Source organism: Medicago sativa, chromosome 4 (assembly GCF_051527215.1).
Source record: "Medicago sativa cultivar Bolivia chromosome 4, Bolivia_mono, whole genome shotgun sequence".
Classification (NCBI taxonomy): Eukaryota; Viridiplantae; Streptophyta; class Magnoliopsida; order Fabales; family Fabaceae; genus Medicago; species Medicago sativa.
Window position 1 is genome coordinate 97886866 of NC_140752.1, and position 21580 is coordinate 97908445.

At 33.1% G+C, this 21580-nt stretch overlaps 3 protein-coding genes across 6 annotated transcripts; 1 reads left to right on the forward strand and 2 right to left on the reverse strand.

The window, feature by feature from the left end:
* Positions 1–1263: 1263 nt before the first annotated feature.
* On the forward strand, positions 1264–5587 carry LOC146934408 (ethanolamine-phosphate cytidylyltransferase-like). 2 transcript variants are annotated; one of them, XM_085706306.1, is made up of 10 exons: positions 1264–1417; positions 1806–2229; positions 2655–2890; positions 3195–3346; positions 3775–3846; positions 3994–4061; positions 4138–4258; positions 4730–4789; positions 4886–5008; positions 5172–5587. In XM_085706306.1, exons 2-10 carry the CDS (start codon positions 1877–1879, stop codon positions 5241–5243), a joined length of 1257 nt encoding a protein of 418 aa, XP_085562432.1. In that variant the 5' UTR covers positions 1264–1417; positions 1806–1876; the 3' UTR covers positions 5244–5587. The 2 variants fall into 2 exon arrangements, with proteins under 2 accessions (XP_085562432.1, XP_085562433.1); XM_085706307.1 differs by having other exon boundaries at positions 1810–2229.
* A 2332-nt stretch (positions 5588–7919) lies between these two features.
* On the reverse strand, positions 7920–9355 carry LOC146934409 (DBH-like monooxygenase). The gene is made up of 3 exons (XM_085706308.1): positions 8992–9355; positions 8737–8893; positions 7920–8520 (listed from the first exon to the last, which is right to left on the reverse strand). Exons 1-3 carry the CDS (start codon positions 9109–9111, stop codon positions 8159–8161), a joined length of 639 nt encoding a protein of 212 aa, XP_085562434.1. The 5' UTR covers positions 9112–9355; the 3' UTR covers positions 7920–8158.
* A 1580-nt stretch (positions 9356–10935) lies between these two features.
* ISA1 (isoamylase 1) lies at positions 10936–21523 on the reverse strand. Of its 3 annotated transcripts, none has more exons than XR_015007756.1 (18): positions 21103–21523; positions 20829–21011; positions 20495–20587; positions 20235–20387; positions 19452–19543; positions 18785–18926; positions 18581–18688; positions 17721–17806; positions 16974–17045; positions 16757–16883; positions 15637–15723; positions 14617–14709; positions 14184–14339; positions 13431–13514; positions 12697–12777; positions 12530–12623; positions 12343–12460; positions 10936–11369 (listed from the first exon to the last, which is right to left on the reverse strand). XR_015007756.1 is itself a non-coding variant. In XM_085706311.1 (18 exons), exons 1-18 carry the CDS (start codon positions 21442–21444, stop codon positions 11106–11108), a joined length of 2364 nt encoding a protein of 787 aa, XP_085562437.1. In that variant the 5' UTR covers positions 21445–21523; the 3' UTR covers positions 10936–11105. The 3 variants fall into 3 exon arrangements, 2 of the variants coding, with proteins under 2 accessions (XP_085562437.1, XP_085562436.1); XM_085706311.1 differs by having other exon boundaries at positions 12530–12612; XM_085706310.1 differs by having other exon boundaries at positions 12530–12612; positions 18581–18926.
* Positions 21524–21580: the final 57 nt, after the last annotated feature.

The window sequence follows — 21580 nt, forward strand, 5'->3', positions numbered from 1 at the left end:
ATCAAACCTCACGCCGAAATCCCATTCTGCAGTGCAGGCCACCTAAAAGTCTGTTTTTATGCCTATCAGGTCACTTTGTTGCTAGCACTTTCTTCAAAAAAATAAAAAAATTCATAATAAATCCTCTTAGTTATTACTACCTCCGTCCCGGTATAATTGACCTACTTTGGTTTTTCACACAGATTAAGAAAAGTGTATAAATAAAGGGGAAAGTGAAATATATTGTATTGGGAATGATAAAAGTAGTATTATTTAGTGTTATATTGTATTGGGAATGATGAAAGTTGTATTGAAAATTGAAATGGGTCAGTTTTTTGGGACAATTTTTTTTAGAAAATGGGTCAGTTATTCCGGGACGGAGGGAGTACTACACGTAGTATATTTTTCCTTTAAAAATAATTAAATTCGACGTTAGTTTCTTGCGGGGAACCATACGTAATTTGATGACTAATCTGTTATATATTCTAGTTGACAAGTACAAAGATATCCCATCAAAAAAGACACTACAAGATGTTTTTTGTATTTGAATATACCGATAATAAATTACAATGGAATGTATTATTTTAACAATCATTTGTCAAAAAAAAAAAACTTTTGTAATAAGCATATATTAACAAAGAAAAATAGATATTAACATAAAAACCAAAACAATTGAAAGAAAATAAAAAAAATAATGTGAGTATGAAAGATAAAATTATCATAAAAATTATCACAAAATGATAAAATTGCGTTAGAAATTTTTTGAACGAAGTTGAAGAATCCTAATTTATTTTAATTTGAAGTATTTATAATTATATTTTTTGAATTAAAATACTAATAATAAAATATTATTGGAACAATTTTTTTGGTTATAACATTCCATTTTTGTGTGTAAGAAGAGTGTATTGGAAGGTACAATGAAGACCACAAATAAAACCCAACGCATATGCCACGTATAGCCAATGAATGGTCTGCTTTCATTTCATGTGCGGAACAACAAATACTAATAAACAATAAACCACTAGAAGCAAAAATCAAAAGATAGTATTTCATTTTCATTCTGGAACTATAATTATTAAATTAAATTAAATTAATAATATAAGAAAAGAAAAGAGATATTTTACTTTGACAAATGAAATGAGTGATTAAGACTTGTTCATTTAAGACTTGTCCTTCAAAAAAGACTTGTTCATTTAAGTTAATCTGGTTGATAAAATTGAAAAAGTGACGTAGTACAACTTAAACTAATACTCCTTATATATAGCTTTCTTTTTATTCAGACACAAGAGAAGAGAGATTCCTTGCAAAAAAAACAACAAGGTAGTTTTCTTTTTCTGCGTTAGAATCAATCAATCAAATCCTAGAAAGAACAAAGAAGAAGAAAAAAGAGGAGTCACAGACACAAATTAATCAATCCGTAATTACCCCATTAAATCAGGTTTATTTCCTTTTTAATTTCATTTCATATATTTCGCACTTTCTTTGCTTACTCTTCAATTCTCCCCCTTTTCTTTTCTTCTTCACGATCTCATCTAGGTTTTCACTTTCTCTCTCTCTCGTTTCGTTCATCAAATTTGTTTGAATCCTTCATCTCATCTCATCTCATCATTTTAATTCCAACAATTATGCATTCATCACTATTATATTATATAATTCTTACCTAGATCCAGAATTTCAGGATACCTCAAATTATTCAATTTTTGTTTTCTATCTCAATTTTACATGCAAAAGCAATTCTATTATACAATTTCCTTCTGTTATTTCATTGTTTGAATTGAGATTTTGATGAGAAAAAAAAAATTGACTTTGATTCCATTTGTTTTCAGGTAGGTCTGTGCCTCCTCTTGATATAATAGCTAGGTTCTAGTTTCCTGGACCGAAAATTAAAGAGGAAAAGATGGATTATGAAAGCAATAGTTGGATTTGGGAAGGGGTGTACTACTATCCTCATCTGTTTGGTGGTTTAATGGTTACTGCAGCTTTGTTGGGTTTGTCAACCAGTTACTTTGGTGTCATTGGGGTTCCTTCATTGCCATTGCCGTGCTCTTGGTATAATTTGGGGAAGAAGAAGAAGACTGGGAAGAGACGTGTTCGGGTTTACATGGATGGATGTTTTGATCTGATGCATTATGGCCATGCTAATGCACTTAGACAAGCGAAGGCGTTAGGTGATGAATTGGTTGTTGGACTTGTTAGTGATGAGGAGATCGTCGCCAATAAAGGGCCTCCCGTTTTGTCTATGGATGAGAGGTACATTTTTTCTATCTAAAATGTAAATTCAGTATGTTTAGGAATCTTATAACATGTTAGATGACCCTTTTTATTTTCAATCAACGAAAGTACGAAACCACTACTTGTTAACTGTTGCATGTCAGACATAAGCAAACTTGGGTTTGCTTGGATGGCTAATGTGCCAGCAGGGCTTGTTCAATAGTTAATATGCTAGAGGAAGATGCCGATATGGTAGAAGTTATAGAAACATCATGTAATCTACTCCAGAAATTTGATGCTGTATAATGTATAGCTCAGTTGTTGTTATTAATGCTAAAGCTAACTTATTATGTTGGCCTTTTGTAAAAAAAAACTTATCATCATAGTCTCTTTATTGTATTAGTGATTTTGAAAATGAAATCTTGGAAGCCAGCTTATTATTTGAAAATGTGTTTGTTTTCCAGGTTGGCCCTTGTCAGTGGATTGAAGTGGGTGGATGAGGTCATCACTGATGCTCCTTATGCAATTACTGAGACATTCTTGAACCGTCTCTTTCATGAATACAACATTGACTATGTCATACACGGCGATGATCCTTGCCTGCTTCCTGATGGAACGGATGCTTATGCTGCGGCAAAGAAAGCTGGTCGTTACAAGCAAATTAAACGTACTGAAGGAGTTTCCAGTACAGATATCGTAGGTACTGAATTTCTATATAAATCCAGGAGTTCTGTGAATTGTGGCCACATCTTTTGTTTGATAGATATTTTTTGTTTGGGGGGTGTGGGTCCAAGTGTTTTGCTGGGAGAAAAATGGTCCTGCAGGAAAAATATTTTACGTGTGTGTAGTTAGTCTTCATATGATGAAATATATACCCGGACTTCTTTAACACATGGTGTGGGGCAGGGCGTCATAATCAATGCCTTCCTAATTCTCCTCAATTAATTTCAATAGTCATCATTAAGATAATCATATGCATTTGATCTAACTACGTTTCAATACAGGAAGAATAATGTCTTCTTTAAAAGAGCAAAAAAATTGTGAAGATCGCAATGGCACTGATGTAAAGCCCCAAGAAGAATGCCAGTCAAAGGTTTCCCACATATCCCAGTTCCTACCAACTTCCCGACGTATTGTTCAGTTTTCAAATGGCAAGGTATTTGGTTATTTGTATAATCTACTCTTTCAAAGAAATTTACATATTTGGTTCATAATTCTACAAACCAGTTTATGCAAGGTATTTGGTTACTTGTATAGTCTACTCTTTCAAAAAAATTTACATATTTGGTTCATAATTCTACAAACCAGTTTGTGCAAGGTATTTGGTTACTTGTATAATCTAATCGTTCAAATTTTTTTACATATTTGGTTCATAATTCTACAAACCAATTTGTGTTTCACTAGGTGAACTTTCAGTTTAATATGTTTCTTTCGCTTCTTTAAGAGCTATACTAAATCGTATCATTTCAAAATTATGTGATGTTTGGTGGTTTTAAGGGTAAAATGGGTAGTATGGGAAATTTGTTTTCTTCAATATAGTTTCCGAACTTATTGTTTGGTAATCCGTTGTTTATCTTATTGTAGGGTCCCGGACCAAATGCTCGTATTGTATACATTGATGGAGCATTTGATCTCTTCCATGCAGGGCATGTTCAGGTAAAGATAGGTTTCATGTAGGGTGTGGTTTATTATCTTCAATTAAATGCTTTAGTTCACGGATTACCTTGATCCAACAGACAGGAACCATTTGATCCAATTATCCTGATATGATTGTGTTTGATTCATTATTTTGTGTTCTATCAGATGCTTAAGAGGGCTAGGGAACTTGGAGATTTTCTTTTAGTTGGTATTCACTCTGATAAGACTGTGAGGTATTCTTGTTAACTTTACGTGTATTCTAGAGTATTCATGCCGACCATTGATGAGAAACTAACAGATTCCCTGCAGTGAAAATCGAGGAAATCACTATCCAATTATGCATCTGCATGAGCGGAGCCTTAGCGTGCTAGCTTGCCGTTATGTTGATGAAGTCATTATTGGTGCACCTTTGGAAATCACAAAGGATATGGTATGTCCCCGATTCTACATTATCTGTACCTCATTCAAGTTACTTGCAATTGTAATTGGTGTATTGACTTGCACTCACTACTCATTTTTTTCTCTGTTCTACTCTCTTTTTTATAACAACAAATTTTCTGGTGTACTCAAGTGAAGGATTTAATTCTTTTATGCATGATAGTTTCATAAAGAGAAATATTAGCACGGCACACCTTAATGCTCAGCTCTGGTCTGGATTATATATTGGAGCCAGCATGATAAATTGTGATGAAAGTAGTGTCCATGAATGTGTTGATAGCTTTTCTCGTCTCATGTAAAATCACCTGAATCATCTGTCTTCTTGAAATGATTGAATTGCAACTTCTTGTTCACATACATTTCATCCGCTTGTCAGAGGGCATCTGAAATATTCATGAACATAATTTGAACCCATTGTACATTTTTCATTTTCATAAGGTTTATTTTTTTTGGAATCAAACAGATCACAACTTTCAATATCTCACTAGTTGTTCACGGCACTGTTGCTGAGAAGTCGTTACCCGTAAGTTTTCCTCTTTTTTCTTTCTCCTTCCATGTATAATACAATATCACTTTCTTTATTGGTTGGCCTATTACTAAACAAGTTGGTATTGTGCAGAGTGAAAAAGATCCATATGAAGTTCCAAAGAGCATTGGCATATTCCGCTTGCTTGAAAGCCCAAAAGATATTACTACTACCTCAGTAGCTCAAAGAATAATGGCCAATCATGATGCTTATGTGGTAATTTCTCTTTTCCCTCTTTTTGGTTTTCGTTATGGAAGCCTTATCAGTTCCTATGTTAAGTTATTTGAAACTTTTGCTCAATTAACGTTTTTTCTGTCAAAATTCTAATAAATATTTTAGTTTAAGTAATGACATGGTTTTGTGCTTTTGTCTGATGCAGAAACGCAATGCCAAGAAAGCCAAGAGTGAGAAGAGATACTATGAAGAGAGAAAATACGTATCTGGAGACTAGAATGTATAGACTTGGTTTGTATTTGCTCTACAAACTCAACCCTGTGATGGTGATGCTTGATAGTAGCAGGAAATCTATACATTTGTGAAGGACGACTAGTACAGAGTATGACATAGAATGAGATTATTGTAGATTACTTGGGAATAACATTGTACTATAGTGTCCTGACATTTTTTTCTTGTCATCTGAAAGGCTCCTATGTGGTTAGCCCCACAAGTTTTATGTCATTTGTCTTTTTACTTTGGTTTTGCTCTATTATTTGATGTATGTATTTCAGTTATACGCATCACGATGGCTCTTTGCTAATTTATTTATTTCAATTAATGGAAGCACTTTTTTTGGAACGTAGAGAACATGTCCGATTGCTTCTCATGACAAGTGGTAATTTTTTTAATTTTTTTTGACAGGTGGTATATTATAAACCATCAGACCTTGCACATGCGATTTTATATTTGTTCTATACATGTAATTTATAATTTATGCCCTGATACGTAGTTTCTTTAATTAAAAAAACCATTTGCATTCCTATAAACTAGCCACGTATTTTGGGATACGGGACCTAAGCAAAATCTAAAAGTAATTTAAAAGACTTGAAAGCCTAAAATAAGCATAAGCGTTTTCGTCGCTGTGTATATTTTGCATAGTAAAAAAATCAACATTGAGGCATAGAACACTAGAAATCAGAATGAAAATTAACATAAGGATCAAACAAAATTAATATATTTGTGTTAATATTTGAAAAAAAACTCCGTTTACGGGGTCTCGATCACAAGAATAATGGCAGCAGTTTGTCTAAAAAAATGTACGCCTTTAATAAATGAACACAATGTCATTTTTTTTATAAGAACACGCCTTTTTTTAACTATCCGGTTTTTAGAAGAATTGAGCTATAATAATTTAAAGTTTAACCTAAAACTGAGTAAAATATGCTAAAAATTATTTCAACCCAAATCTGAACCCAAACTCTTTCCAATGATATATCCATTATAATACTCGTAACTACTTAATTTCAATCACAATGTATGCAGGTCGTTTCTGAAATTTTGCTGACCTAAAACGAACCTACTATCATAATAAATAATAAATGAAAACAAAGTTCATTACTAACAAGGACACCTCCTTTTCAAAACTAAGCTTAATAGACCTTTAAAAAAAATTTAGGCCCAAATTTCGCCCCACCTCAGATACGGTCTTGTATATATGTTAAATACGTTTTTTTTTTTTTTTTTTTTTTTATCAAGTTTTCGAAACAATATTTTATTGTTAGCAATTTGAACTGTTACACACTAACGATGCGTCATTATGCATGTTATTGACCAAGTGGTTACGTTGAAAGACGTAAGAGGACAAATTGGTCCCCATACGAGTCGGCGCTTTTACATCTTACTCCCTCCGTCCTGGAATAACTGACCAATTTTCTAAAAAAAAGTGTCCCAAAATAACTGACACATTTCAATTTTCAATACAACTTTCATCATTCCCAATACAATATAACACTAAATAATACTACTTTTATCATTCCCAATACAATATATTCCACTTTCCCCTTTATTTATACATTTTTCTTAATATGTGTAAAAAACAAAATTGTGTCAATTAAATTGGGACGGAGGTAGTACTATCTTCCTTTCCTCACTTCCCCTCTCTTCTTACAGTTAAAACTCTATAAATTAATAATGTCAGGACCGGAGAAATTTATTAATTTAGAGAGTTACTAATTTATCGATAAATTAATAATTATTAATTTAAAGAGTTTTTAAGTAATTATACTTACATACCAAACAAAAAGGCAAATTAGTCTATGCCTCTTAGAATTACGTTGCAGCAAACCTTGAAACTCAACGTAAATTAGTAACTACTGTATTCATATGCATTGGAAATCAATAATAACTTTTGAAGTACAGTAAATGTAAACAAGAGGAACAAATGTGTTCAATGTATTCTTAATATATTTTTTTTCAGTTTCTATGAATTATTAATTTATGATTTTCTTGGGACCGAAAATTATAAAGGGATCTCCCAAAAAATTATTATCTTATTATTTTATCGAGTTTTTCAATTTTTTACATTAGCCCAAGTCGGGACCGGACAAATTTATTATTTTAGAGAGTTTATTAATTTACGGAGTATTAATTCAAAAAGTTTCTACTGCATATTGAAAGAAGATATTTATATTTCTTTTTTTGTAGGGAAAAGAAGATATTCATATGATAAGTTCAAATGTAATAAACTAATAATGGTTCTAGGTTCTCCTCGATTTTTTTTCCATCTCCTAAACATTTGGGTTAGAGCTGAAGGTTTTTTAAGATTACATAATGTTATCTCTAATGTAATTGTAAATGTGAGGTAAGAACATGTGTTACTATTGAGCATCAGTGAAGTCTAAGGCTATCTTAATGAAGAACACAAGGTATGCTCAACAATCGATAAGAAAACCATTGTGTAAATGAACACAAGAAAATTAAGGCCATTTAGAGTGGCTCTGATCTTTAGAATTGGTTTTCAAATTGAAAACCAATTGTATTAGATAAATTCATAGTGAAACTAGATAATGAACTGAAAAAGTAAAATTCAACTCAGACCGAAACTCAACTGAAATAAGATTTTATTTGAACTACGAGTGAATCATGATATCTCACCATGAATGAATGTATGAATCAGGTAAAAGACAAAAGATAAAACAGAACATTGATTTTTCATCGTTACTTGAAATGTCTTTTGGAACAAATACAAGGAACTCCATGATCCCATCTAATCTTGGTCACCATTATTGACATTGACCAACTTCTCCAAAACAAAAACCATATTTTTCTCAAGCAAAACTACTAAAAACTAAGGTCGAGTCTAGTGTAATCTAGACTTCTAATTCTAGAGTGAACAACTAGACAATAATAACAACTAGTTAAAGATTTTCTTCAACGGGTCCAAGTAATGGGAGTTGAAGTATTTTGAGGAATCTGAGGTAAGAAACAGTGTTGCTGGAACCCCTCAGCTTGGTGGTGTAGATTTAGCATTGTTGGATGGTTATTATAATTTGAAGAGTCGTTGTCTTCTTGTTCTACATCCATCATTGCTCCTTCATCTTCTCCCATTTCATCAGCTTCCATCAACTCTATTGTATTTGAGTTATTGTTATCTTCAGAATCATCATAACTTTTGGAAGAACAAGAGGTTGAAGGTTGGGGAACCCAAGGCACAATAGCCAAATGACGATTATTCTCGTCGTTTTGGTCCTGATTGTTAGAAAAATCACATTGTTTTGACCACAATAGTTGATCTGCAATTAATTAAAATTAAATTAATATAAAAATCTACTCAATTAATTTAATGAATAATGATGAGATTGATTTAAGGCATGTTTGGATAAACAACTTATGTAAGCTTGAATGAGCTATTTCTATAGCAAATGATAAAATCAACTTACAACAGAGATTACGGAATAGTAGTTAAAAAAAAGAAAAAAAGATAATGGAATTAAGGAAAAGAGACATACTATTTTTGATGTGAGAGATAAGATCAGAACTGAGAGTGAGAGAGAAATCGGAAGGAGAATGAAGATTCATGGGTTTGAAGAGTACAAGAGCCCTCTCGTCGTTAGGAACTGGTAAGGTTTCACCTTCTTCTTCGACAATTGGAGGCAATTCAGGATCCTAATCAGAATAATAGAAAAGTTAATAATAACGAAATTGAAACAATCTAAGAATAAATGTAGAGAGAGAGAGAGAGAGAGAGTTTAAAAGGTACACACGAGGCGACGAATTTTGGTAGCCGGAGAAGAAAGAGTGAAATCGGTAAAATCGTCGCCGATTTGATCGACGGTGCCATCGAGTTTCCTCTTCAACAACTTGTAGTGTCCAGAAGAAGCCATGTTAACTGTTACACAGATCAAAATTAGGGTTTATGTATGATAAAAGGTGAAGCGTGTTGAGTTTGTTGAAATTGATGAATTATAATTATGAAAGAAGAGGAACGAAAAAAGGTGGGAAGAAATAATATTGAGGAAGCGGGGGTCGTGTCTAGATTTCTCTCGAATTCTTTCTCCTTTTCCTTCCAAAACCTTCTACCCTTTTCTCACGTGTCTGCGTGCGTGTCACCCTCTTACAATTCTTCTCATTTTTTTCGTACAAAAATATCTCTTCTTAATCACCGTTACTATTTTCAACTAATTCCAACTAATGCTAATAATTAATAAAAAATAATAACCAATAACTTTTTTTATCTTTTTCAATAACATCAAAGAATACAACAAAATGTCATCGTGAGCTTAACTCAGTTGGTAAAAACAATGCATAACATATGCAAGGTCCAGGGTTCGAAACCCGGACACCACCAAAAAAGAGAGAATACAACAAAATGAATTTACAATATTTATTTTTTGAGGTAGCCGGATTAATTAATTTAAGAATATTATTTTTTTTGGGTAGCCAAGGCTACCCCCATTGATGAGAGGCCTTTTGACAATTACTCCCTCCGTGTCAAAATATAAGCAAAATTGACTTTTTAGATTCATTCATTTAATGATGTATGTAGTCCATATTATGAACCACATACATCATTAAATGAATGAACCTAAAAAGTAAATTTTGCTTATATTAAAAAACGGAGGGAGTAATAAATACTCCCTCCGTCTCATAATTATTGTCTCTTTAGCATTTTTTCTTTTTCTCAAAATAATTGTCACTTTACAATACCAATGCAGCATTTATTACTTTTTTCCACTATTATACCCTTATTTATTGAATTTCATCCAACTTAACTACTCCACTAACTACAATAAATAAGGATGTTTTAGTAAATGTTACTAATTTTACCATTGAAATCAACACAATTAATTATTTCATTAATAACCGTACACAACTAATATTGTGAGACGGAGGGAGTAAATACTCCATCCGTCCTGCAATAGATTATTTATTTGAAAATGTGCAATTTTTACTTAACTTACTTTGACCATAATTTTTTTTCTTCATAATTTTCATATTATATTATATGACTTTCTAATATTATTTTCTTCCAAATTACTTTCTAATAAAAGAGTAACGAATTTACGATATAGTAAAAAAAACAGAGGAATTAAGATTTTTTTTTTATTTTAGCGCAATCATCCCATACATTCAACAGAATAAAATATATTACAAGTTATAGAAGATTATTATGACACAAAGAAATAAAAATAAAAAATCATTATTAATTGAAACGATATTAATAACTTTTTATTTTATGGAATTTGAACTTTTCTCATGATATTGTAAAGTTAAACTCTCAAGCTAACACCTCATGCACTCTCAATATAAAATGATTCTATATATACATTTTATTTTTTAAAACATTTAATTATATCTTCTCATTTAAATATTTACGGTGAACGGTAAAATATGATATGGCATTTGTGTAAAAGAAAATAGATTGTGGTACAATGTGTTCTTTTTTTACGGGAAAAGCCACCTCAACTATGTTTGATTTTACAACGTAAGAAATGTAAGAATTGGTTTTGTATAATTATAATTGATTTTGGCTAAATTTAAAATGATTTACGTTTATTTAGCTAAGAAAGAGAAGCGACTTAACAATAATTTCAACACTAAGCATGTGTTTGTGCGGTCACATGCCGCCACCGTGCGTTAAAATGAAGTTAACAGTGGTAGCTTCTTCCATAACGTGACTCGGGACGCTATAAAAGGCAATCATACCATTAAACTAAACAGTCTATTAATAGTGGAAATATAGCATGAAAATTGTGATATATGACATTTTCTGTCCACCTTGCAACAGATCCCGCGTAGTATATTTGCTACACGTGATTGGATGAGAACAATTTGTGATAAATTGTGGCGACATTTTTACCTAGTACTAGTATACAAGCTAAGCATTTACATCGGGGGTGCGCAAAAGGATGATTGAAGAGTAACTAAGCATGGGATACATATTGGCGTCAAGAAACTGAGCATACTGCTGTATTGCAATATCTCTTCCGGGAAGATCAGGTGTGAGAAAATCATATGGTGCTTTCTTGCTGGTGTCTACGAGAGGTTCCCATATGTATCCAGGACGCTCTGGCAAGGTAATAGTGAAAGGTAAATGACTTGTATTGAAAGCAACATAAATTTCTCCCTTCACCGAGTCCATCTGAGTTTATTTTCATGCCAAATAAGGGGGGGAAATTAATCATTTATGGATTATCCAAGCAAAGGTAATGCAAGAAGACAAATAAAGTTCAAAGCATAGATTCAGTACACCAAAAAGAGCTTAAGGAATTGAACACTTTTAAGGGAAAAAAGTTAACGGTTAATGAAGCTATTGAGAGGTCAAAAGTTCTACTGATGCTAATCTGAGCAGGACAGGTTTGCATGAAGGGTATTAGTTTATGTCCAGGATCTGGTCAAAAGTTCTACTGATGCTAATCTGTGACAACATAACGTTGTTAAAAACTTGGCACTTCAAAACAATGGTTGAGAATAAAATGCTTCTTATTACATCCGTTCAAATTGGAATTGGGGAGGTAGCAAACAGTCACGATAGGAGATCTAACTTTTGTAATGTCAACGTACATCTTCTGTCAAGTGGAATTCTGTTCTAACCATATATACGCTGTCCTTAGAACAGCAGCATCAAGCAGATTATTCGTAAACCTAGCTGGGCATACAGATATATCTCAAAAAAGGTTTTCTACTGTTGCCAGATGTAAAGTTGCTTTAGCTCAATTTGTATTACCTCTCAACTTGTTGGAGCTTTTTAACTGAGATAGATTTCTAACTTACGTAAGGGTCCTTATAAGTTTATAAGTGTTGACAGAGAAGGTAGACAAGGGGGACTTCTGAAAAAGTTGGGGTACACAAACTAGTTTCAACTCATGTAGGAAGCTTTCATTTAGAAGACTCGTTATCATTGCAAGATTATTTCAACTTTCTTTTCTTGCAAGTGTTTGTTGTTCACTGTCAAACATGGACGCTTAAGATTTGGTTAGTGCAGAGCGGAAACATGTCCTAATTCTACATTTTAGGTAAAGATCATAAGAATGGATCCTAAGATGTGATTCCCGTAGCTTTTTACTAGTACCAGAACTCTTATATTTCTGTTTCATGGCAACAGAGTTTCGTACCAGGGTAAAAGCCACAAAACGGCTAGATTCAGACCAGTCTGGTGTTACAGGAAAATGGCCATGCCACTGAAGCCTCTCGGATGTCGGGAAGTCATCTAGGCCAAGCGACTCACATTCCCTGCAGGATTACAGCATTAGAACGTGTGAAAAATGCTAGAGTCCTAGAAGAATGCAACAAAGTGCTTACTGGCGGAACTTGGTCAAAAGGCGGCAAAATCTGAAGAAGTCTGACGAGGATTCTTCCTTTTTGTCCCATCGGAAATAATTAAGCTGCAAAAAGGCTGAGGATAATTTAATGGAGTTGACGATATGATAAAATGTGCATTAAAAAATTCTAGTAGAAAAGGGGCTCACGTAATTATCATGACAGTAGGTATTGTTGTTTCCTCCTTTTGTATGTCCATATTCATCTCCCATATATATCATCGGAACTCCCTGATCAGATAAACTAAAAATCGGTAAACAAACCTGTGTTGTCAACAATATCATCTACATTTAAATCGGAATAATTTTAACTTAACTGAATTTAACAACAAAATCAATACAACACTACATTAAACTAAGGGTCTTGCAACCAAGCACCCTCTCAGGGACAAGTTTTTTTGACCAATCACTCATGGGCTAGTTAAAGAATCAAGAAATGGAACATATGTAGCAAAAATGTGATGCATTGATAACTTTACACGCTACACTTTCCAATAAATTTCTCAAATTTAATTCTTTAAGCAGTGCCCGTAGGGCATGGCTGGCATTTTCCATAAACTAAAAGTCATTTTAGATTTTTACTGCCCCTCCATCTGCCGTATAAAAGTCAGAAGAAACTGTTTCAAACTCCTGTGCAAAACTTGTTATTTATAAGTTATTCAATGAACCTGAAAAGGGAATATTTGCTTATAAATAAGGATCTGGACTATATTATAGTCAAGATACATCGGTTATTCAATGAACCTGAAAAACGAATATTTGCTTATAAATAACCAAGTACTTTGCTTATAAATGTGACCAGAGGGAGTATGTTACAGAAGTCCAGTGGTCCAAACAAATTTCTTGAGAAAAAAAAAAAAACTATAACTGTGCTGTTGACTTACCTGGGAAACCATGAGAGAAAGAAAGAAATTACGCATTTGTCGTTTCCTCAATTTCTTTACTGAGGCACTGACAAACTCCCCCTCCTACATTAATTTGAGAAATGAAATCAACATTTAATACTTAATAGTAACTCATTTAACTTTGATGTACATAGATTAAGATTCTAATAGGGCTCTATTTGAAGGATTCAGAAAGTGAGATGTGGTGCGTCCATTTAAGCGGGAATTAACTAAACCCAGAAATGCATAATGTTATAAAATGCGCTTGTGCAAACACACACATGGGAGAAAAGAGATACAGTGTTCTATTGAATTTAATAGATATGACAAGATATCAGGCAGGAATAGAGGTAAATGCCTATAAGTTAGAGTAATGCCTGGTGTACAATCTAAAATGATACTTTTCTTCAAAGCAAAGATTAGACAACATCAGACTCTTCATAATAGCAAACTTACACACTCTAATTCCTATAAAAATATGATGATGGATAGGTGGTTAGAATGCTTGTTCTAAACACAGTTTAAAAGCCTAATTCATATGTTACATGCAGCTGAGGGAGAAAATGGAGAGAAGATACGTGCCACAATCTGGAGAAGTATTATAAAGGCTTGTTTGTGTTGATGAGTATGAATCTCTGTGACTAACAATAAACGAAGTTATACTTGTGATGATGTACCACCATGCAGTAGAAACAAAATTAGAAGGAAAAATTACTCTAAATGCAACTCTGAAACAGGTTTCTAAACATCTACCTCTCCACAGTTCCAGCTACTATTGTGATTTTCTCCATCATTGTTGTCTTCTCCATTGGGCAAGTTATGCTTGTTGTTGTAAGTCACCAAATCAGCTAGAGTGAAGCCATCATGAGCACATACAAGGTTAATACTATTCCATGGTTTTCTTCCTCCCTGTACCAAAAATATAGAGTAATGTCCACCACACAAAAGAACAAGGTAGAAGAATAGACGATAGCAACAGAAAACACAACTTTCAAATTTAGATGAAATAAATAGCTAATCCCATGAGAATAAAATATAATGAGCAAGTTAATGGACGATGAAATACGATGTTTAAATGTATATTTTGAAATCAATAAGAGAAACCGGTCAATGATAAGAGACAAATATAAGTGGTTCCAAAAGGAACTAACTACTACTGCGGTGTGACATGAGACAACAGATAAACCTGATACAAATTAGGACTCCCACAAATACATTCAGCAAATGCTCCAGCAAAGCCATCTGTACCCTTGATAAACTGGCGTACAGTGTCTCTGTACTGAAAAAATAAAGAATGGTCCGTTAAATAGTTCATAACTTCACCAAAAGTGCATATTATATAACATACAATTTGTAGATCATGTATTCTTTAGAAAGTTTGGGAGTATGCAATAGCCACTCAATAGGTTACAGAGATTTGCTTACGCGGAAAGAAATGAACTAACACGGGGAGCATGTAGAGGAAAATAACACTAGTAAAAGGAAAATAGACCACAGACTTTGGTTAAATTTCGGCATTTTTGTTTGCATAAAGGGAATCAAGAAGATTCTGGTTAAATGTATACATATCACCACTCCTCTGGTTGTCCTAGTAAAACTGGTATAGGAATGGTGAAAAATCTTTCTACTTTAATCATACAAATTAACTGACTACTTTTATGCAACGTCTACAATTCAACAATTTTGTTTAAGATTGAACATTTGAAAAAGGCATGACATTGCTAAATTGCTATGCAGTTTGTATCCAGCTCATCTAAAGCATAAGTATTTCCCTTCAGATGATTCTTCGCTTTAGAGGAAAAAGTGAGTAATCTCAACCATTCAAAAATACAATATGCATAACATATCAAAAGTGGAAGTTCTAGAAAGAAATAATGAAGTTCATCTAATTTAGCACTGGGTTATTTTCAATAAAAACGAAACCTAGCGCAGTTATTCTTGTAATTTCACATAAACAGGCTACAAGGTTAGTCAGGTTATATGTTTTTTTTTTGTACGAAAGAGGGCATAGCCCAAAGTCAGGTTATATGTTATATGATGAAGTGATGCAATTGTGATTGTTCAATGATGTATTGTTAAGTTTTCTTTTTCTAACATGCGCATTTGTGAGTTCCGTTCAAGCTGTGCTACCACATCCTTTCATTTTCCAGTCACATCATAATAATAAATGTGTTTATGACTCAAACAGTTGTACGTCTGCACTGACCTTCCCATTCCATTCCGACCAAATACCCCAGTGAGGGAAAGTGCCAACTTGGTACAGGCCTCCAGCATCCCAGGCTTCAGCTATAAGCTATGAATGAGAAATCAAGAAACTCAGCATATTTAGCTTACTGCTTCCAAACAAGTGCAAACTAATATATACGATAAATAATGATTGCTATCACCAATCAGTTCCTATTGCAAAGAAAAGTTCTATTACCCAGTAACTTCTATGACTATCGAAATCCCAAAGGAAAAGTATAACAATAGTCACCAACAGTGAATGCCGATTGCAAATATCAGCTCTATCACCTAAATAATTAATTACCTAGTTTCCCCCATTTTCTTAAATTGTTTAATCAACCACATACATTTATTTATATTAATGTAGTATTTAAGAAACTTCTGTAATTAAATTGTCTTAATTCTTAAAAATGACCAATTGTTTGTCTTTTTATGAAAATAAAAAATTCAGAAACATATGATTCTGTTGTTTCCCAAATTCCTTTTAAGTCACCATTATTCCTTGTGCTATACACTTCCCCCTAACAATCCCAACTCTTTTAATTGCTTCACTGAAATATATTCATCACACAATTAACTGTAAAAACCACATACATGACCGTTTAGCTAACACACAACATTCTTTACATCCAATAGCTTCTCCAAATAGAAATGTCAGCACTCATCTCTCGTTCTAGATAAGAGAATAATCTAAACAATTTAGCTTCTTGAAAGGCCAAGATCGACCACAAAATCTAGCTTCATTTATATATCAGCAGAAATTTTAATTCATAGTAATGCTTTAAACCCCTTTATCTTCCTGGTGAACAGAAAAATCATGTAAATAGATTGTGTTACATAAAACTCTGGCTAGCTTACAGAAAATCCAATAAAATTTGCATCATCACTCTTGTATATCTGATTGTTTCAGGAAAATTACCACAAAAAGATTTGTTAATTTCAAAAGTTCAAAATACCTAGAACAATTTAAAAGTGTGGAAGTATATAAGTATAAATGCTTGTTGTCAAACTTACAACAAAAAATTTCACCCAAAAAAAAAAAAACTTAAAACAAATAAATCTTTATAATTGCTTTAAGAGAACTATGTAAGTTGAAAAACCTTCACTCCACGAAGTATTGGATCAATACTGATCATATCAATCAATGGCGGACTGCTTAAAGGGGTTCCAATTGTCAGCAAGTCACCTTCTATTGGAGCACCAAATACATTAACTCCGTTCCAGAGACTGGTAACAAACAAGGAAAGGAAAATAAGTACACTAAGATGCATCAGTCTCCAGTAAATTTCAGTACCAATGCATTATATAGTATATAACCTGCTACTCCTGGTCATAATAGAAGCAAGATCAAAGCGAAAACCATCCACGTGCATTTCTGTTACCCAATATCTGTTGCACGAGAGAAAATTAGTAAGGCCTTCAATCTAATATGGTAGCAATTTCTAGCCCCTTGTAAATAATAATTGAAACAAATCTGACCAGAGTGGAGTGCAATAAAGTGAAAGAATATACAACTACACATTAAAAATGCAATGAGCAAAAGACATAGAATTGTTCAGATAGATTATGTTAGAAGTGATATGCTATAAATTACGAAAGGGAAATGCTAACAAGTGCCCTTAGGTAAGGGCACTTGTTAAGAAGTTTAAAGAAGAAATTTTGTCTTGAAAATGGTGCATTCAATGCATTAAAACTTTAAAAAGTAACTTTTTCTACTTAAAATTTACCAATTATTTCCATTTTTGTATCCTTAACAAGTGCCCTTAAGGGCACTTGTTACCATTTGTGGTATACTAAATATGTACATTTATGGAGTGCTTATGTACAACAGCATGTCAATACCAATAGATACAGACTAACAGCATTTTATGGAGTGCTTATGTATAACAGCATGTCAATACCAATAGATACAGAAGTCAACAATCTTTTGATATCTGGCAAAATGTTTTTCAATTAAGAATTAAGAGATAATGTACATTAAAAGGTTTAATTTTTTTTTTAAAAAAAAAACCTATAATAATACACTTCATAAAAGAATATCATTGATAATCATTGTAAACATACCTTAAGCAGTCCACTATAAATTTCCTTACAACGGGATGGTTGCAATTAAACGTGTTCCCACATCCTGAATAGTTGTAGAATTCCCCCTAAAGACACAAAAGTGGTCTAGTTGACATTACCCGTGGTTTAAAAGAATAAAAGAATGCAAGTATAAATAAATTTGAAAACAGCCAAATAGCCATAAAAACTTGATCTGCATACTAACTCCTTTAGAAGTAAAGATGCATATTTAAATTTTTAATAATGTTGGTTAACAAAGATTTCTGATTTGCTGGATGTTACTTAATTCTGATCCTTAGCTGTTATCATGCTGGAAAGTAGAATTACAAGGAAACTAAATACTGGGATTTAAACGTCCACTCTAACTTTCTTTTCTCGTTGGAGATTGGTATCCTGCCATGTCTTGTTACTTCTTTATGCTTAATGCATTGACCTACTTATTAGCTGGAAGAGGCGTGTCTAGTGTCAATAAATAAGAACTAATTACAAATCAGGAATACAAAAAAATGGTGCTAAATAGATTTTTATATGTTATGTGTAAACAATTTTGGATAAATGATAATTAAAAATTTGTTTGGAAAATTTAAAAAAAAAAAAAAAATTGGTTCCGGTTTAGGAATAGATAATCACTCATGCAATTAATTTAGATAATAAGTGTTCACGGACTAGCCATTGATCACTATCAACTGGTTAAGCAGTTAATTTTGCTTAAATTTTCCAAATCTGATCTATTTTCACACAAAAAAAAAAAAAAAAAAATCTGATTTTACCAACCTACTTCTTTGAGATTTGAGTTCCTCCAAGGCTTAAATATTACCAACCAAATAGCTGAAAGAGAGAATAAGAATGATTAGGAATACCTTGGGTGCTACCATGTAATACACGCTATTGTCAACTCCTCTAAAAGAAATAATGGGACCCTTCTCATTCCCTTCAGCTGTATGATTGAAAACAACATCCATGATAACCTGCTCCAGTAATATAGCAAGGAAAACATAATTTAATCTAAAAAAGAAGAAACAATAGACAACTAGTAAAATGAAATCAAATGCAATATTGATCACCTCTATTCCTCGCCTGTGTGCCTCTTTGATGAGGAGCTTCATTTCATTAATCCCATCATGGCCACAGTTTTGTATGCCAGCTGATGAGTATCTTATCATTGGTGAAAAGTAATTGATGGTTGAATAGCCCCAAAAATTGACCCTAAAAGAAAAATGAAACAGGTTTATCATATACTTGAGATAATATTAAAGAGAAGTCAAAATAAGAACCGCACAGAGCCACACGTGTAGAATAACATCCATTTTTTTAGAGAAGGCCAAAATTATATTAACAACAGTGTAAACCAGACATGCCTGATAAAAAAAAAACAGTCAGCATAAAAGCAAAGTACTAGGCGCCATTACACAATAGTCCCCTTGCTAAACCACCTAAAGTCTACTAACCAAATATTGTAAACTCACCAAATCATAATATTCACTAAAAACCAGTCCATAAAAAATTGGTATATGATTTTGACAGAGCCAGAATTGCAGCTACTTATGCTGAATAAAAATTTGATACTTCTAACATCCAATTAGTTCATGATTTGATGCAAAGCATCAAGGGTTGAAAATGACAATGATACTAATAAATGGCTAACTGTGATAAACCTATGACTTGAAGATAATACAACCAGAAGTCAAGGATAAGAATTACAATGATTTCATCACCAAATGACTCTCTTACCTATAGTCCCCCTGAATAGCATTGTAACTGTAGTATTCCAGCTCATTGAACTCATGACATGGCATTAATTCTATACAATTTACTCCAAGTTCCTGCAAGATGAATAATGCCAAATGAAAATAGTTTCATTAAGAAATCCATATCTGCTTTATGTAGGAATACAATACAGTAGAAAAATAATAATGCAATCCCATGTTCATGAAAAACAAATTTTGTGGATCCAGCAGCATGAGAGAATTGTATGGACGATGAGCATTTATGTAGACTTTAAGATTATGTGGTTTGGGAGAATTATGGTCCAACAACAACACAAGGCACCAAGACTAGGAGACTCAGTTGTCCAAACATATTGATGACAGTATGAGTCAGCTCACAGTATCCTTCCGACTCCTTAATCAAGTTCAGTTACAATCATGCATTGTGATCATGTGATGTATCACTGAAAAATCAAATACACCTTTTCCTTTCCCTAAATAATGACGCAGTATGAGTCTTTCCATCTGCCACTGAGGATTTTATCACAGTTAGATTATGAAGTGTACAATCGATTTGATAAAATATTATCATCATCAGAGAGATACTAGAAGCTTTTTTATTCCAATTCCAATTCTCCCTGCATTTTGCCATCTAGTTCATCATATTATCAAAATTACTTCCTTTTAGAGGACACATTATCTTCTTCTATGGAAAGTAAGTTTCCTCTTATGATAAATTACTTTTTTCAATCCACTCAATAAAACATATAGAAATCAAAATAACTAGATAAGTGATCATAAACTTCACCTTTAAGTGATCAAGCTTCTCCACTACACCAAGATATGTACCAGGGAACTCGGCCTTACTCGACTCATGCTTTGTAAACCCTCTCACATGCATTTCATATATAATAAGATCCTTTTGTGGATATTTCAAAGGCAAGTCACCTTCCCAGTCAAACTAAACACATTGCATGACAAGAAAATCAAAAAGTGAATCATAGTCTTCAAATTAATAATTTAATTAAACAAAACAACCATAAATAAATAAATAAATAAATAAAGTACCTCCTCATGATCAAAAGGTACCATACCAGCCATTTGGGGCCAGCAATTACCATCAGGTCCTACTTCCCCAAACTCTCCTCTGCTTATAACTGCCTAATCAAATGAGTACTACATCATAAGGGTCCACATACCATACAATATAATAGTAGTGCTAATTTAATTTTTTGTTTTTGTTTAAAAGAGCCTAATGGCGAAACTAACACACTAAATGTTTAAAAGTGAGGAATTGCAGGTTTGAACACGCACCTCAAGAGATCAAATGTCACACCGACGTGTTACCATCTCAACTATAATGTACTACTTAAAAAAAACATAAGTAAGAGAAGAGACTAACTTTTGCGTAAGGGTCGATTAAAATACGAGAAGAATCATAGTAGTGACCGTGTTGAGGAGAAAATTTGCCATCAAATTTATAAGCATAGAGCATATCTTCAAAATCTCCTTTTAGAAACACATGCCAAACACATCCTGTTTTATTCACCAATGGATCAAGAGTAATGTACTCTGTCACTTTATTCTGCAAAAATAAATTAAATTAAATTAAATTAAAAACCTAAAAACTCGGAAAAGTTTTGAGAAATTTGAAACTGAATTGAATTGGAATATACGTTTTTGAAGTCGGAAAGAGTGAAGAAGCAGAGAGTAGCTGAGATTGAATTGAGTGAGTAAATGGCGAAATTGACCCCGTCTTCTTGAGGAGTGGCACCGTAGGGTGAGGGGTAGCCTTTGGAAACTTGCAATTGGCGCTTCTCAATTTCGATAACTGCAGTTTCAGTCTCAACACCGACACGATTCCCAACGGCGAAGGTTTTCTTCTTTGACCTTGAATTTGAGGAAATGGTGATGGAGGTTCTGTTGTGAATCTCGAAATTGGTTTTGTTGATGAGATTAACAAGTGTTGTAGAGTGAGAAAGAGGAGAGAGAATGTGAGGAATGCAAGCCATTGCCATTGTTGATCAAAGCAATAATCAAAGAAAACTGGGAATGTAATGAGAGTGTGTGTGGACTCTAGTCATTTCTGTTGAAATTGATTTGATTCTCTCGAAGAAGCATTTTGTTACTAGTATTTTTCAATTCAGACAGACA

Excerpts from the sequence above, each read along its gene's own strand:
- ISA1 (XM_085706310.1), bottom strand. The coding sequence starts at position 21,444 with ATGGCAATGGCTTGCATTCCTCACATTCTCTCTCCTCTTTCTCACTCT. Across the intron at positions 14,340-14,616 it reads GGAGTCCTAATTTGTATCAG|GGAGGAAGAAAACCATGGAA; the intron begins GTTTATCTGTTG and ends TTTTTGGTACAG. Across the intron at positions 12,613-12,696 it reads CCTACTGTCATGATAATTAC|CTTAATTATTTCCGATGGGA; the intron begins GTGAGCCCCTTT and ends GCCTTTTTGCAG.
- LOC146934409 (XM_085706308.1), bottom strand. The coding sequence starts at position 9,111 with ATGGCTTCTTCTGGACACTACAAGTTGTTGAAGAGGAAACTCGATGGC. Across the intron at positions 8,894-8,991 it reads CTACCAAAATTCGTCGCCTC|GATCCTGAATTGCCTCCAAT; the intron begins GTGTGTACCTTT and ends TATTCTGATTAG. Across the intron at positions 8,521-8,736 it reads TATCTCTCACATCAAAAATA|ATCAACTATTGTGGTCAAAA; the intron begins GTATGTCTCTTT and ends AATTAATTGCAG.
- LOC146934408 (XM_085706306.1), top strand. The coding sequence starts at position 1,877 with ATGGATTATGAAAGCAATAGTTGGATTTGGGAAGGGGTGTACTACTAT. Across the intron at positions 4,259-4,729 it reads TGGAAATCACAAAGGATATG|ATCACAACTTTCAATATCTC; the intron begins GTATGTCCCCGA and ends GGAATCAAACAG. Across the intron at positions 5,009-5,171 it reads CCAATCATGATGCTTATGTG|AAACGCAATGCCAAGAAAGC; the intron begins GTAATTTCTCTT and ends TGTCTGATGCAG.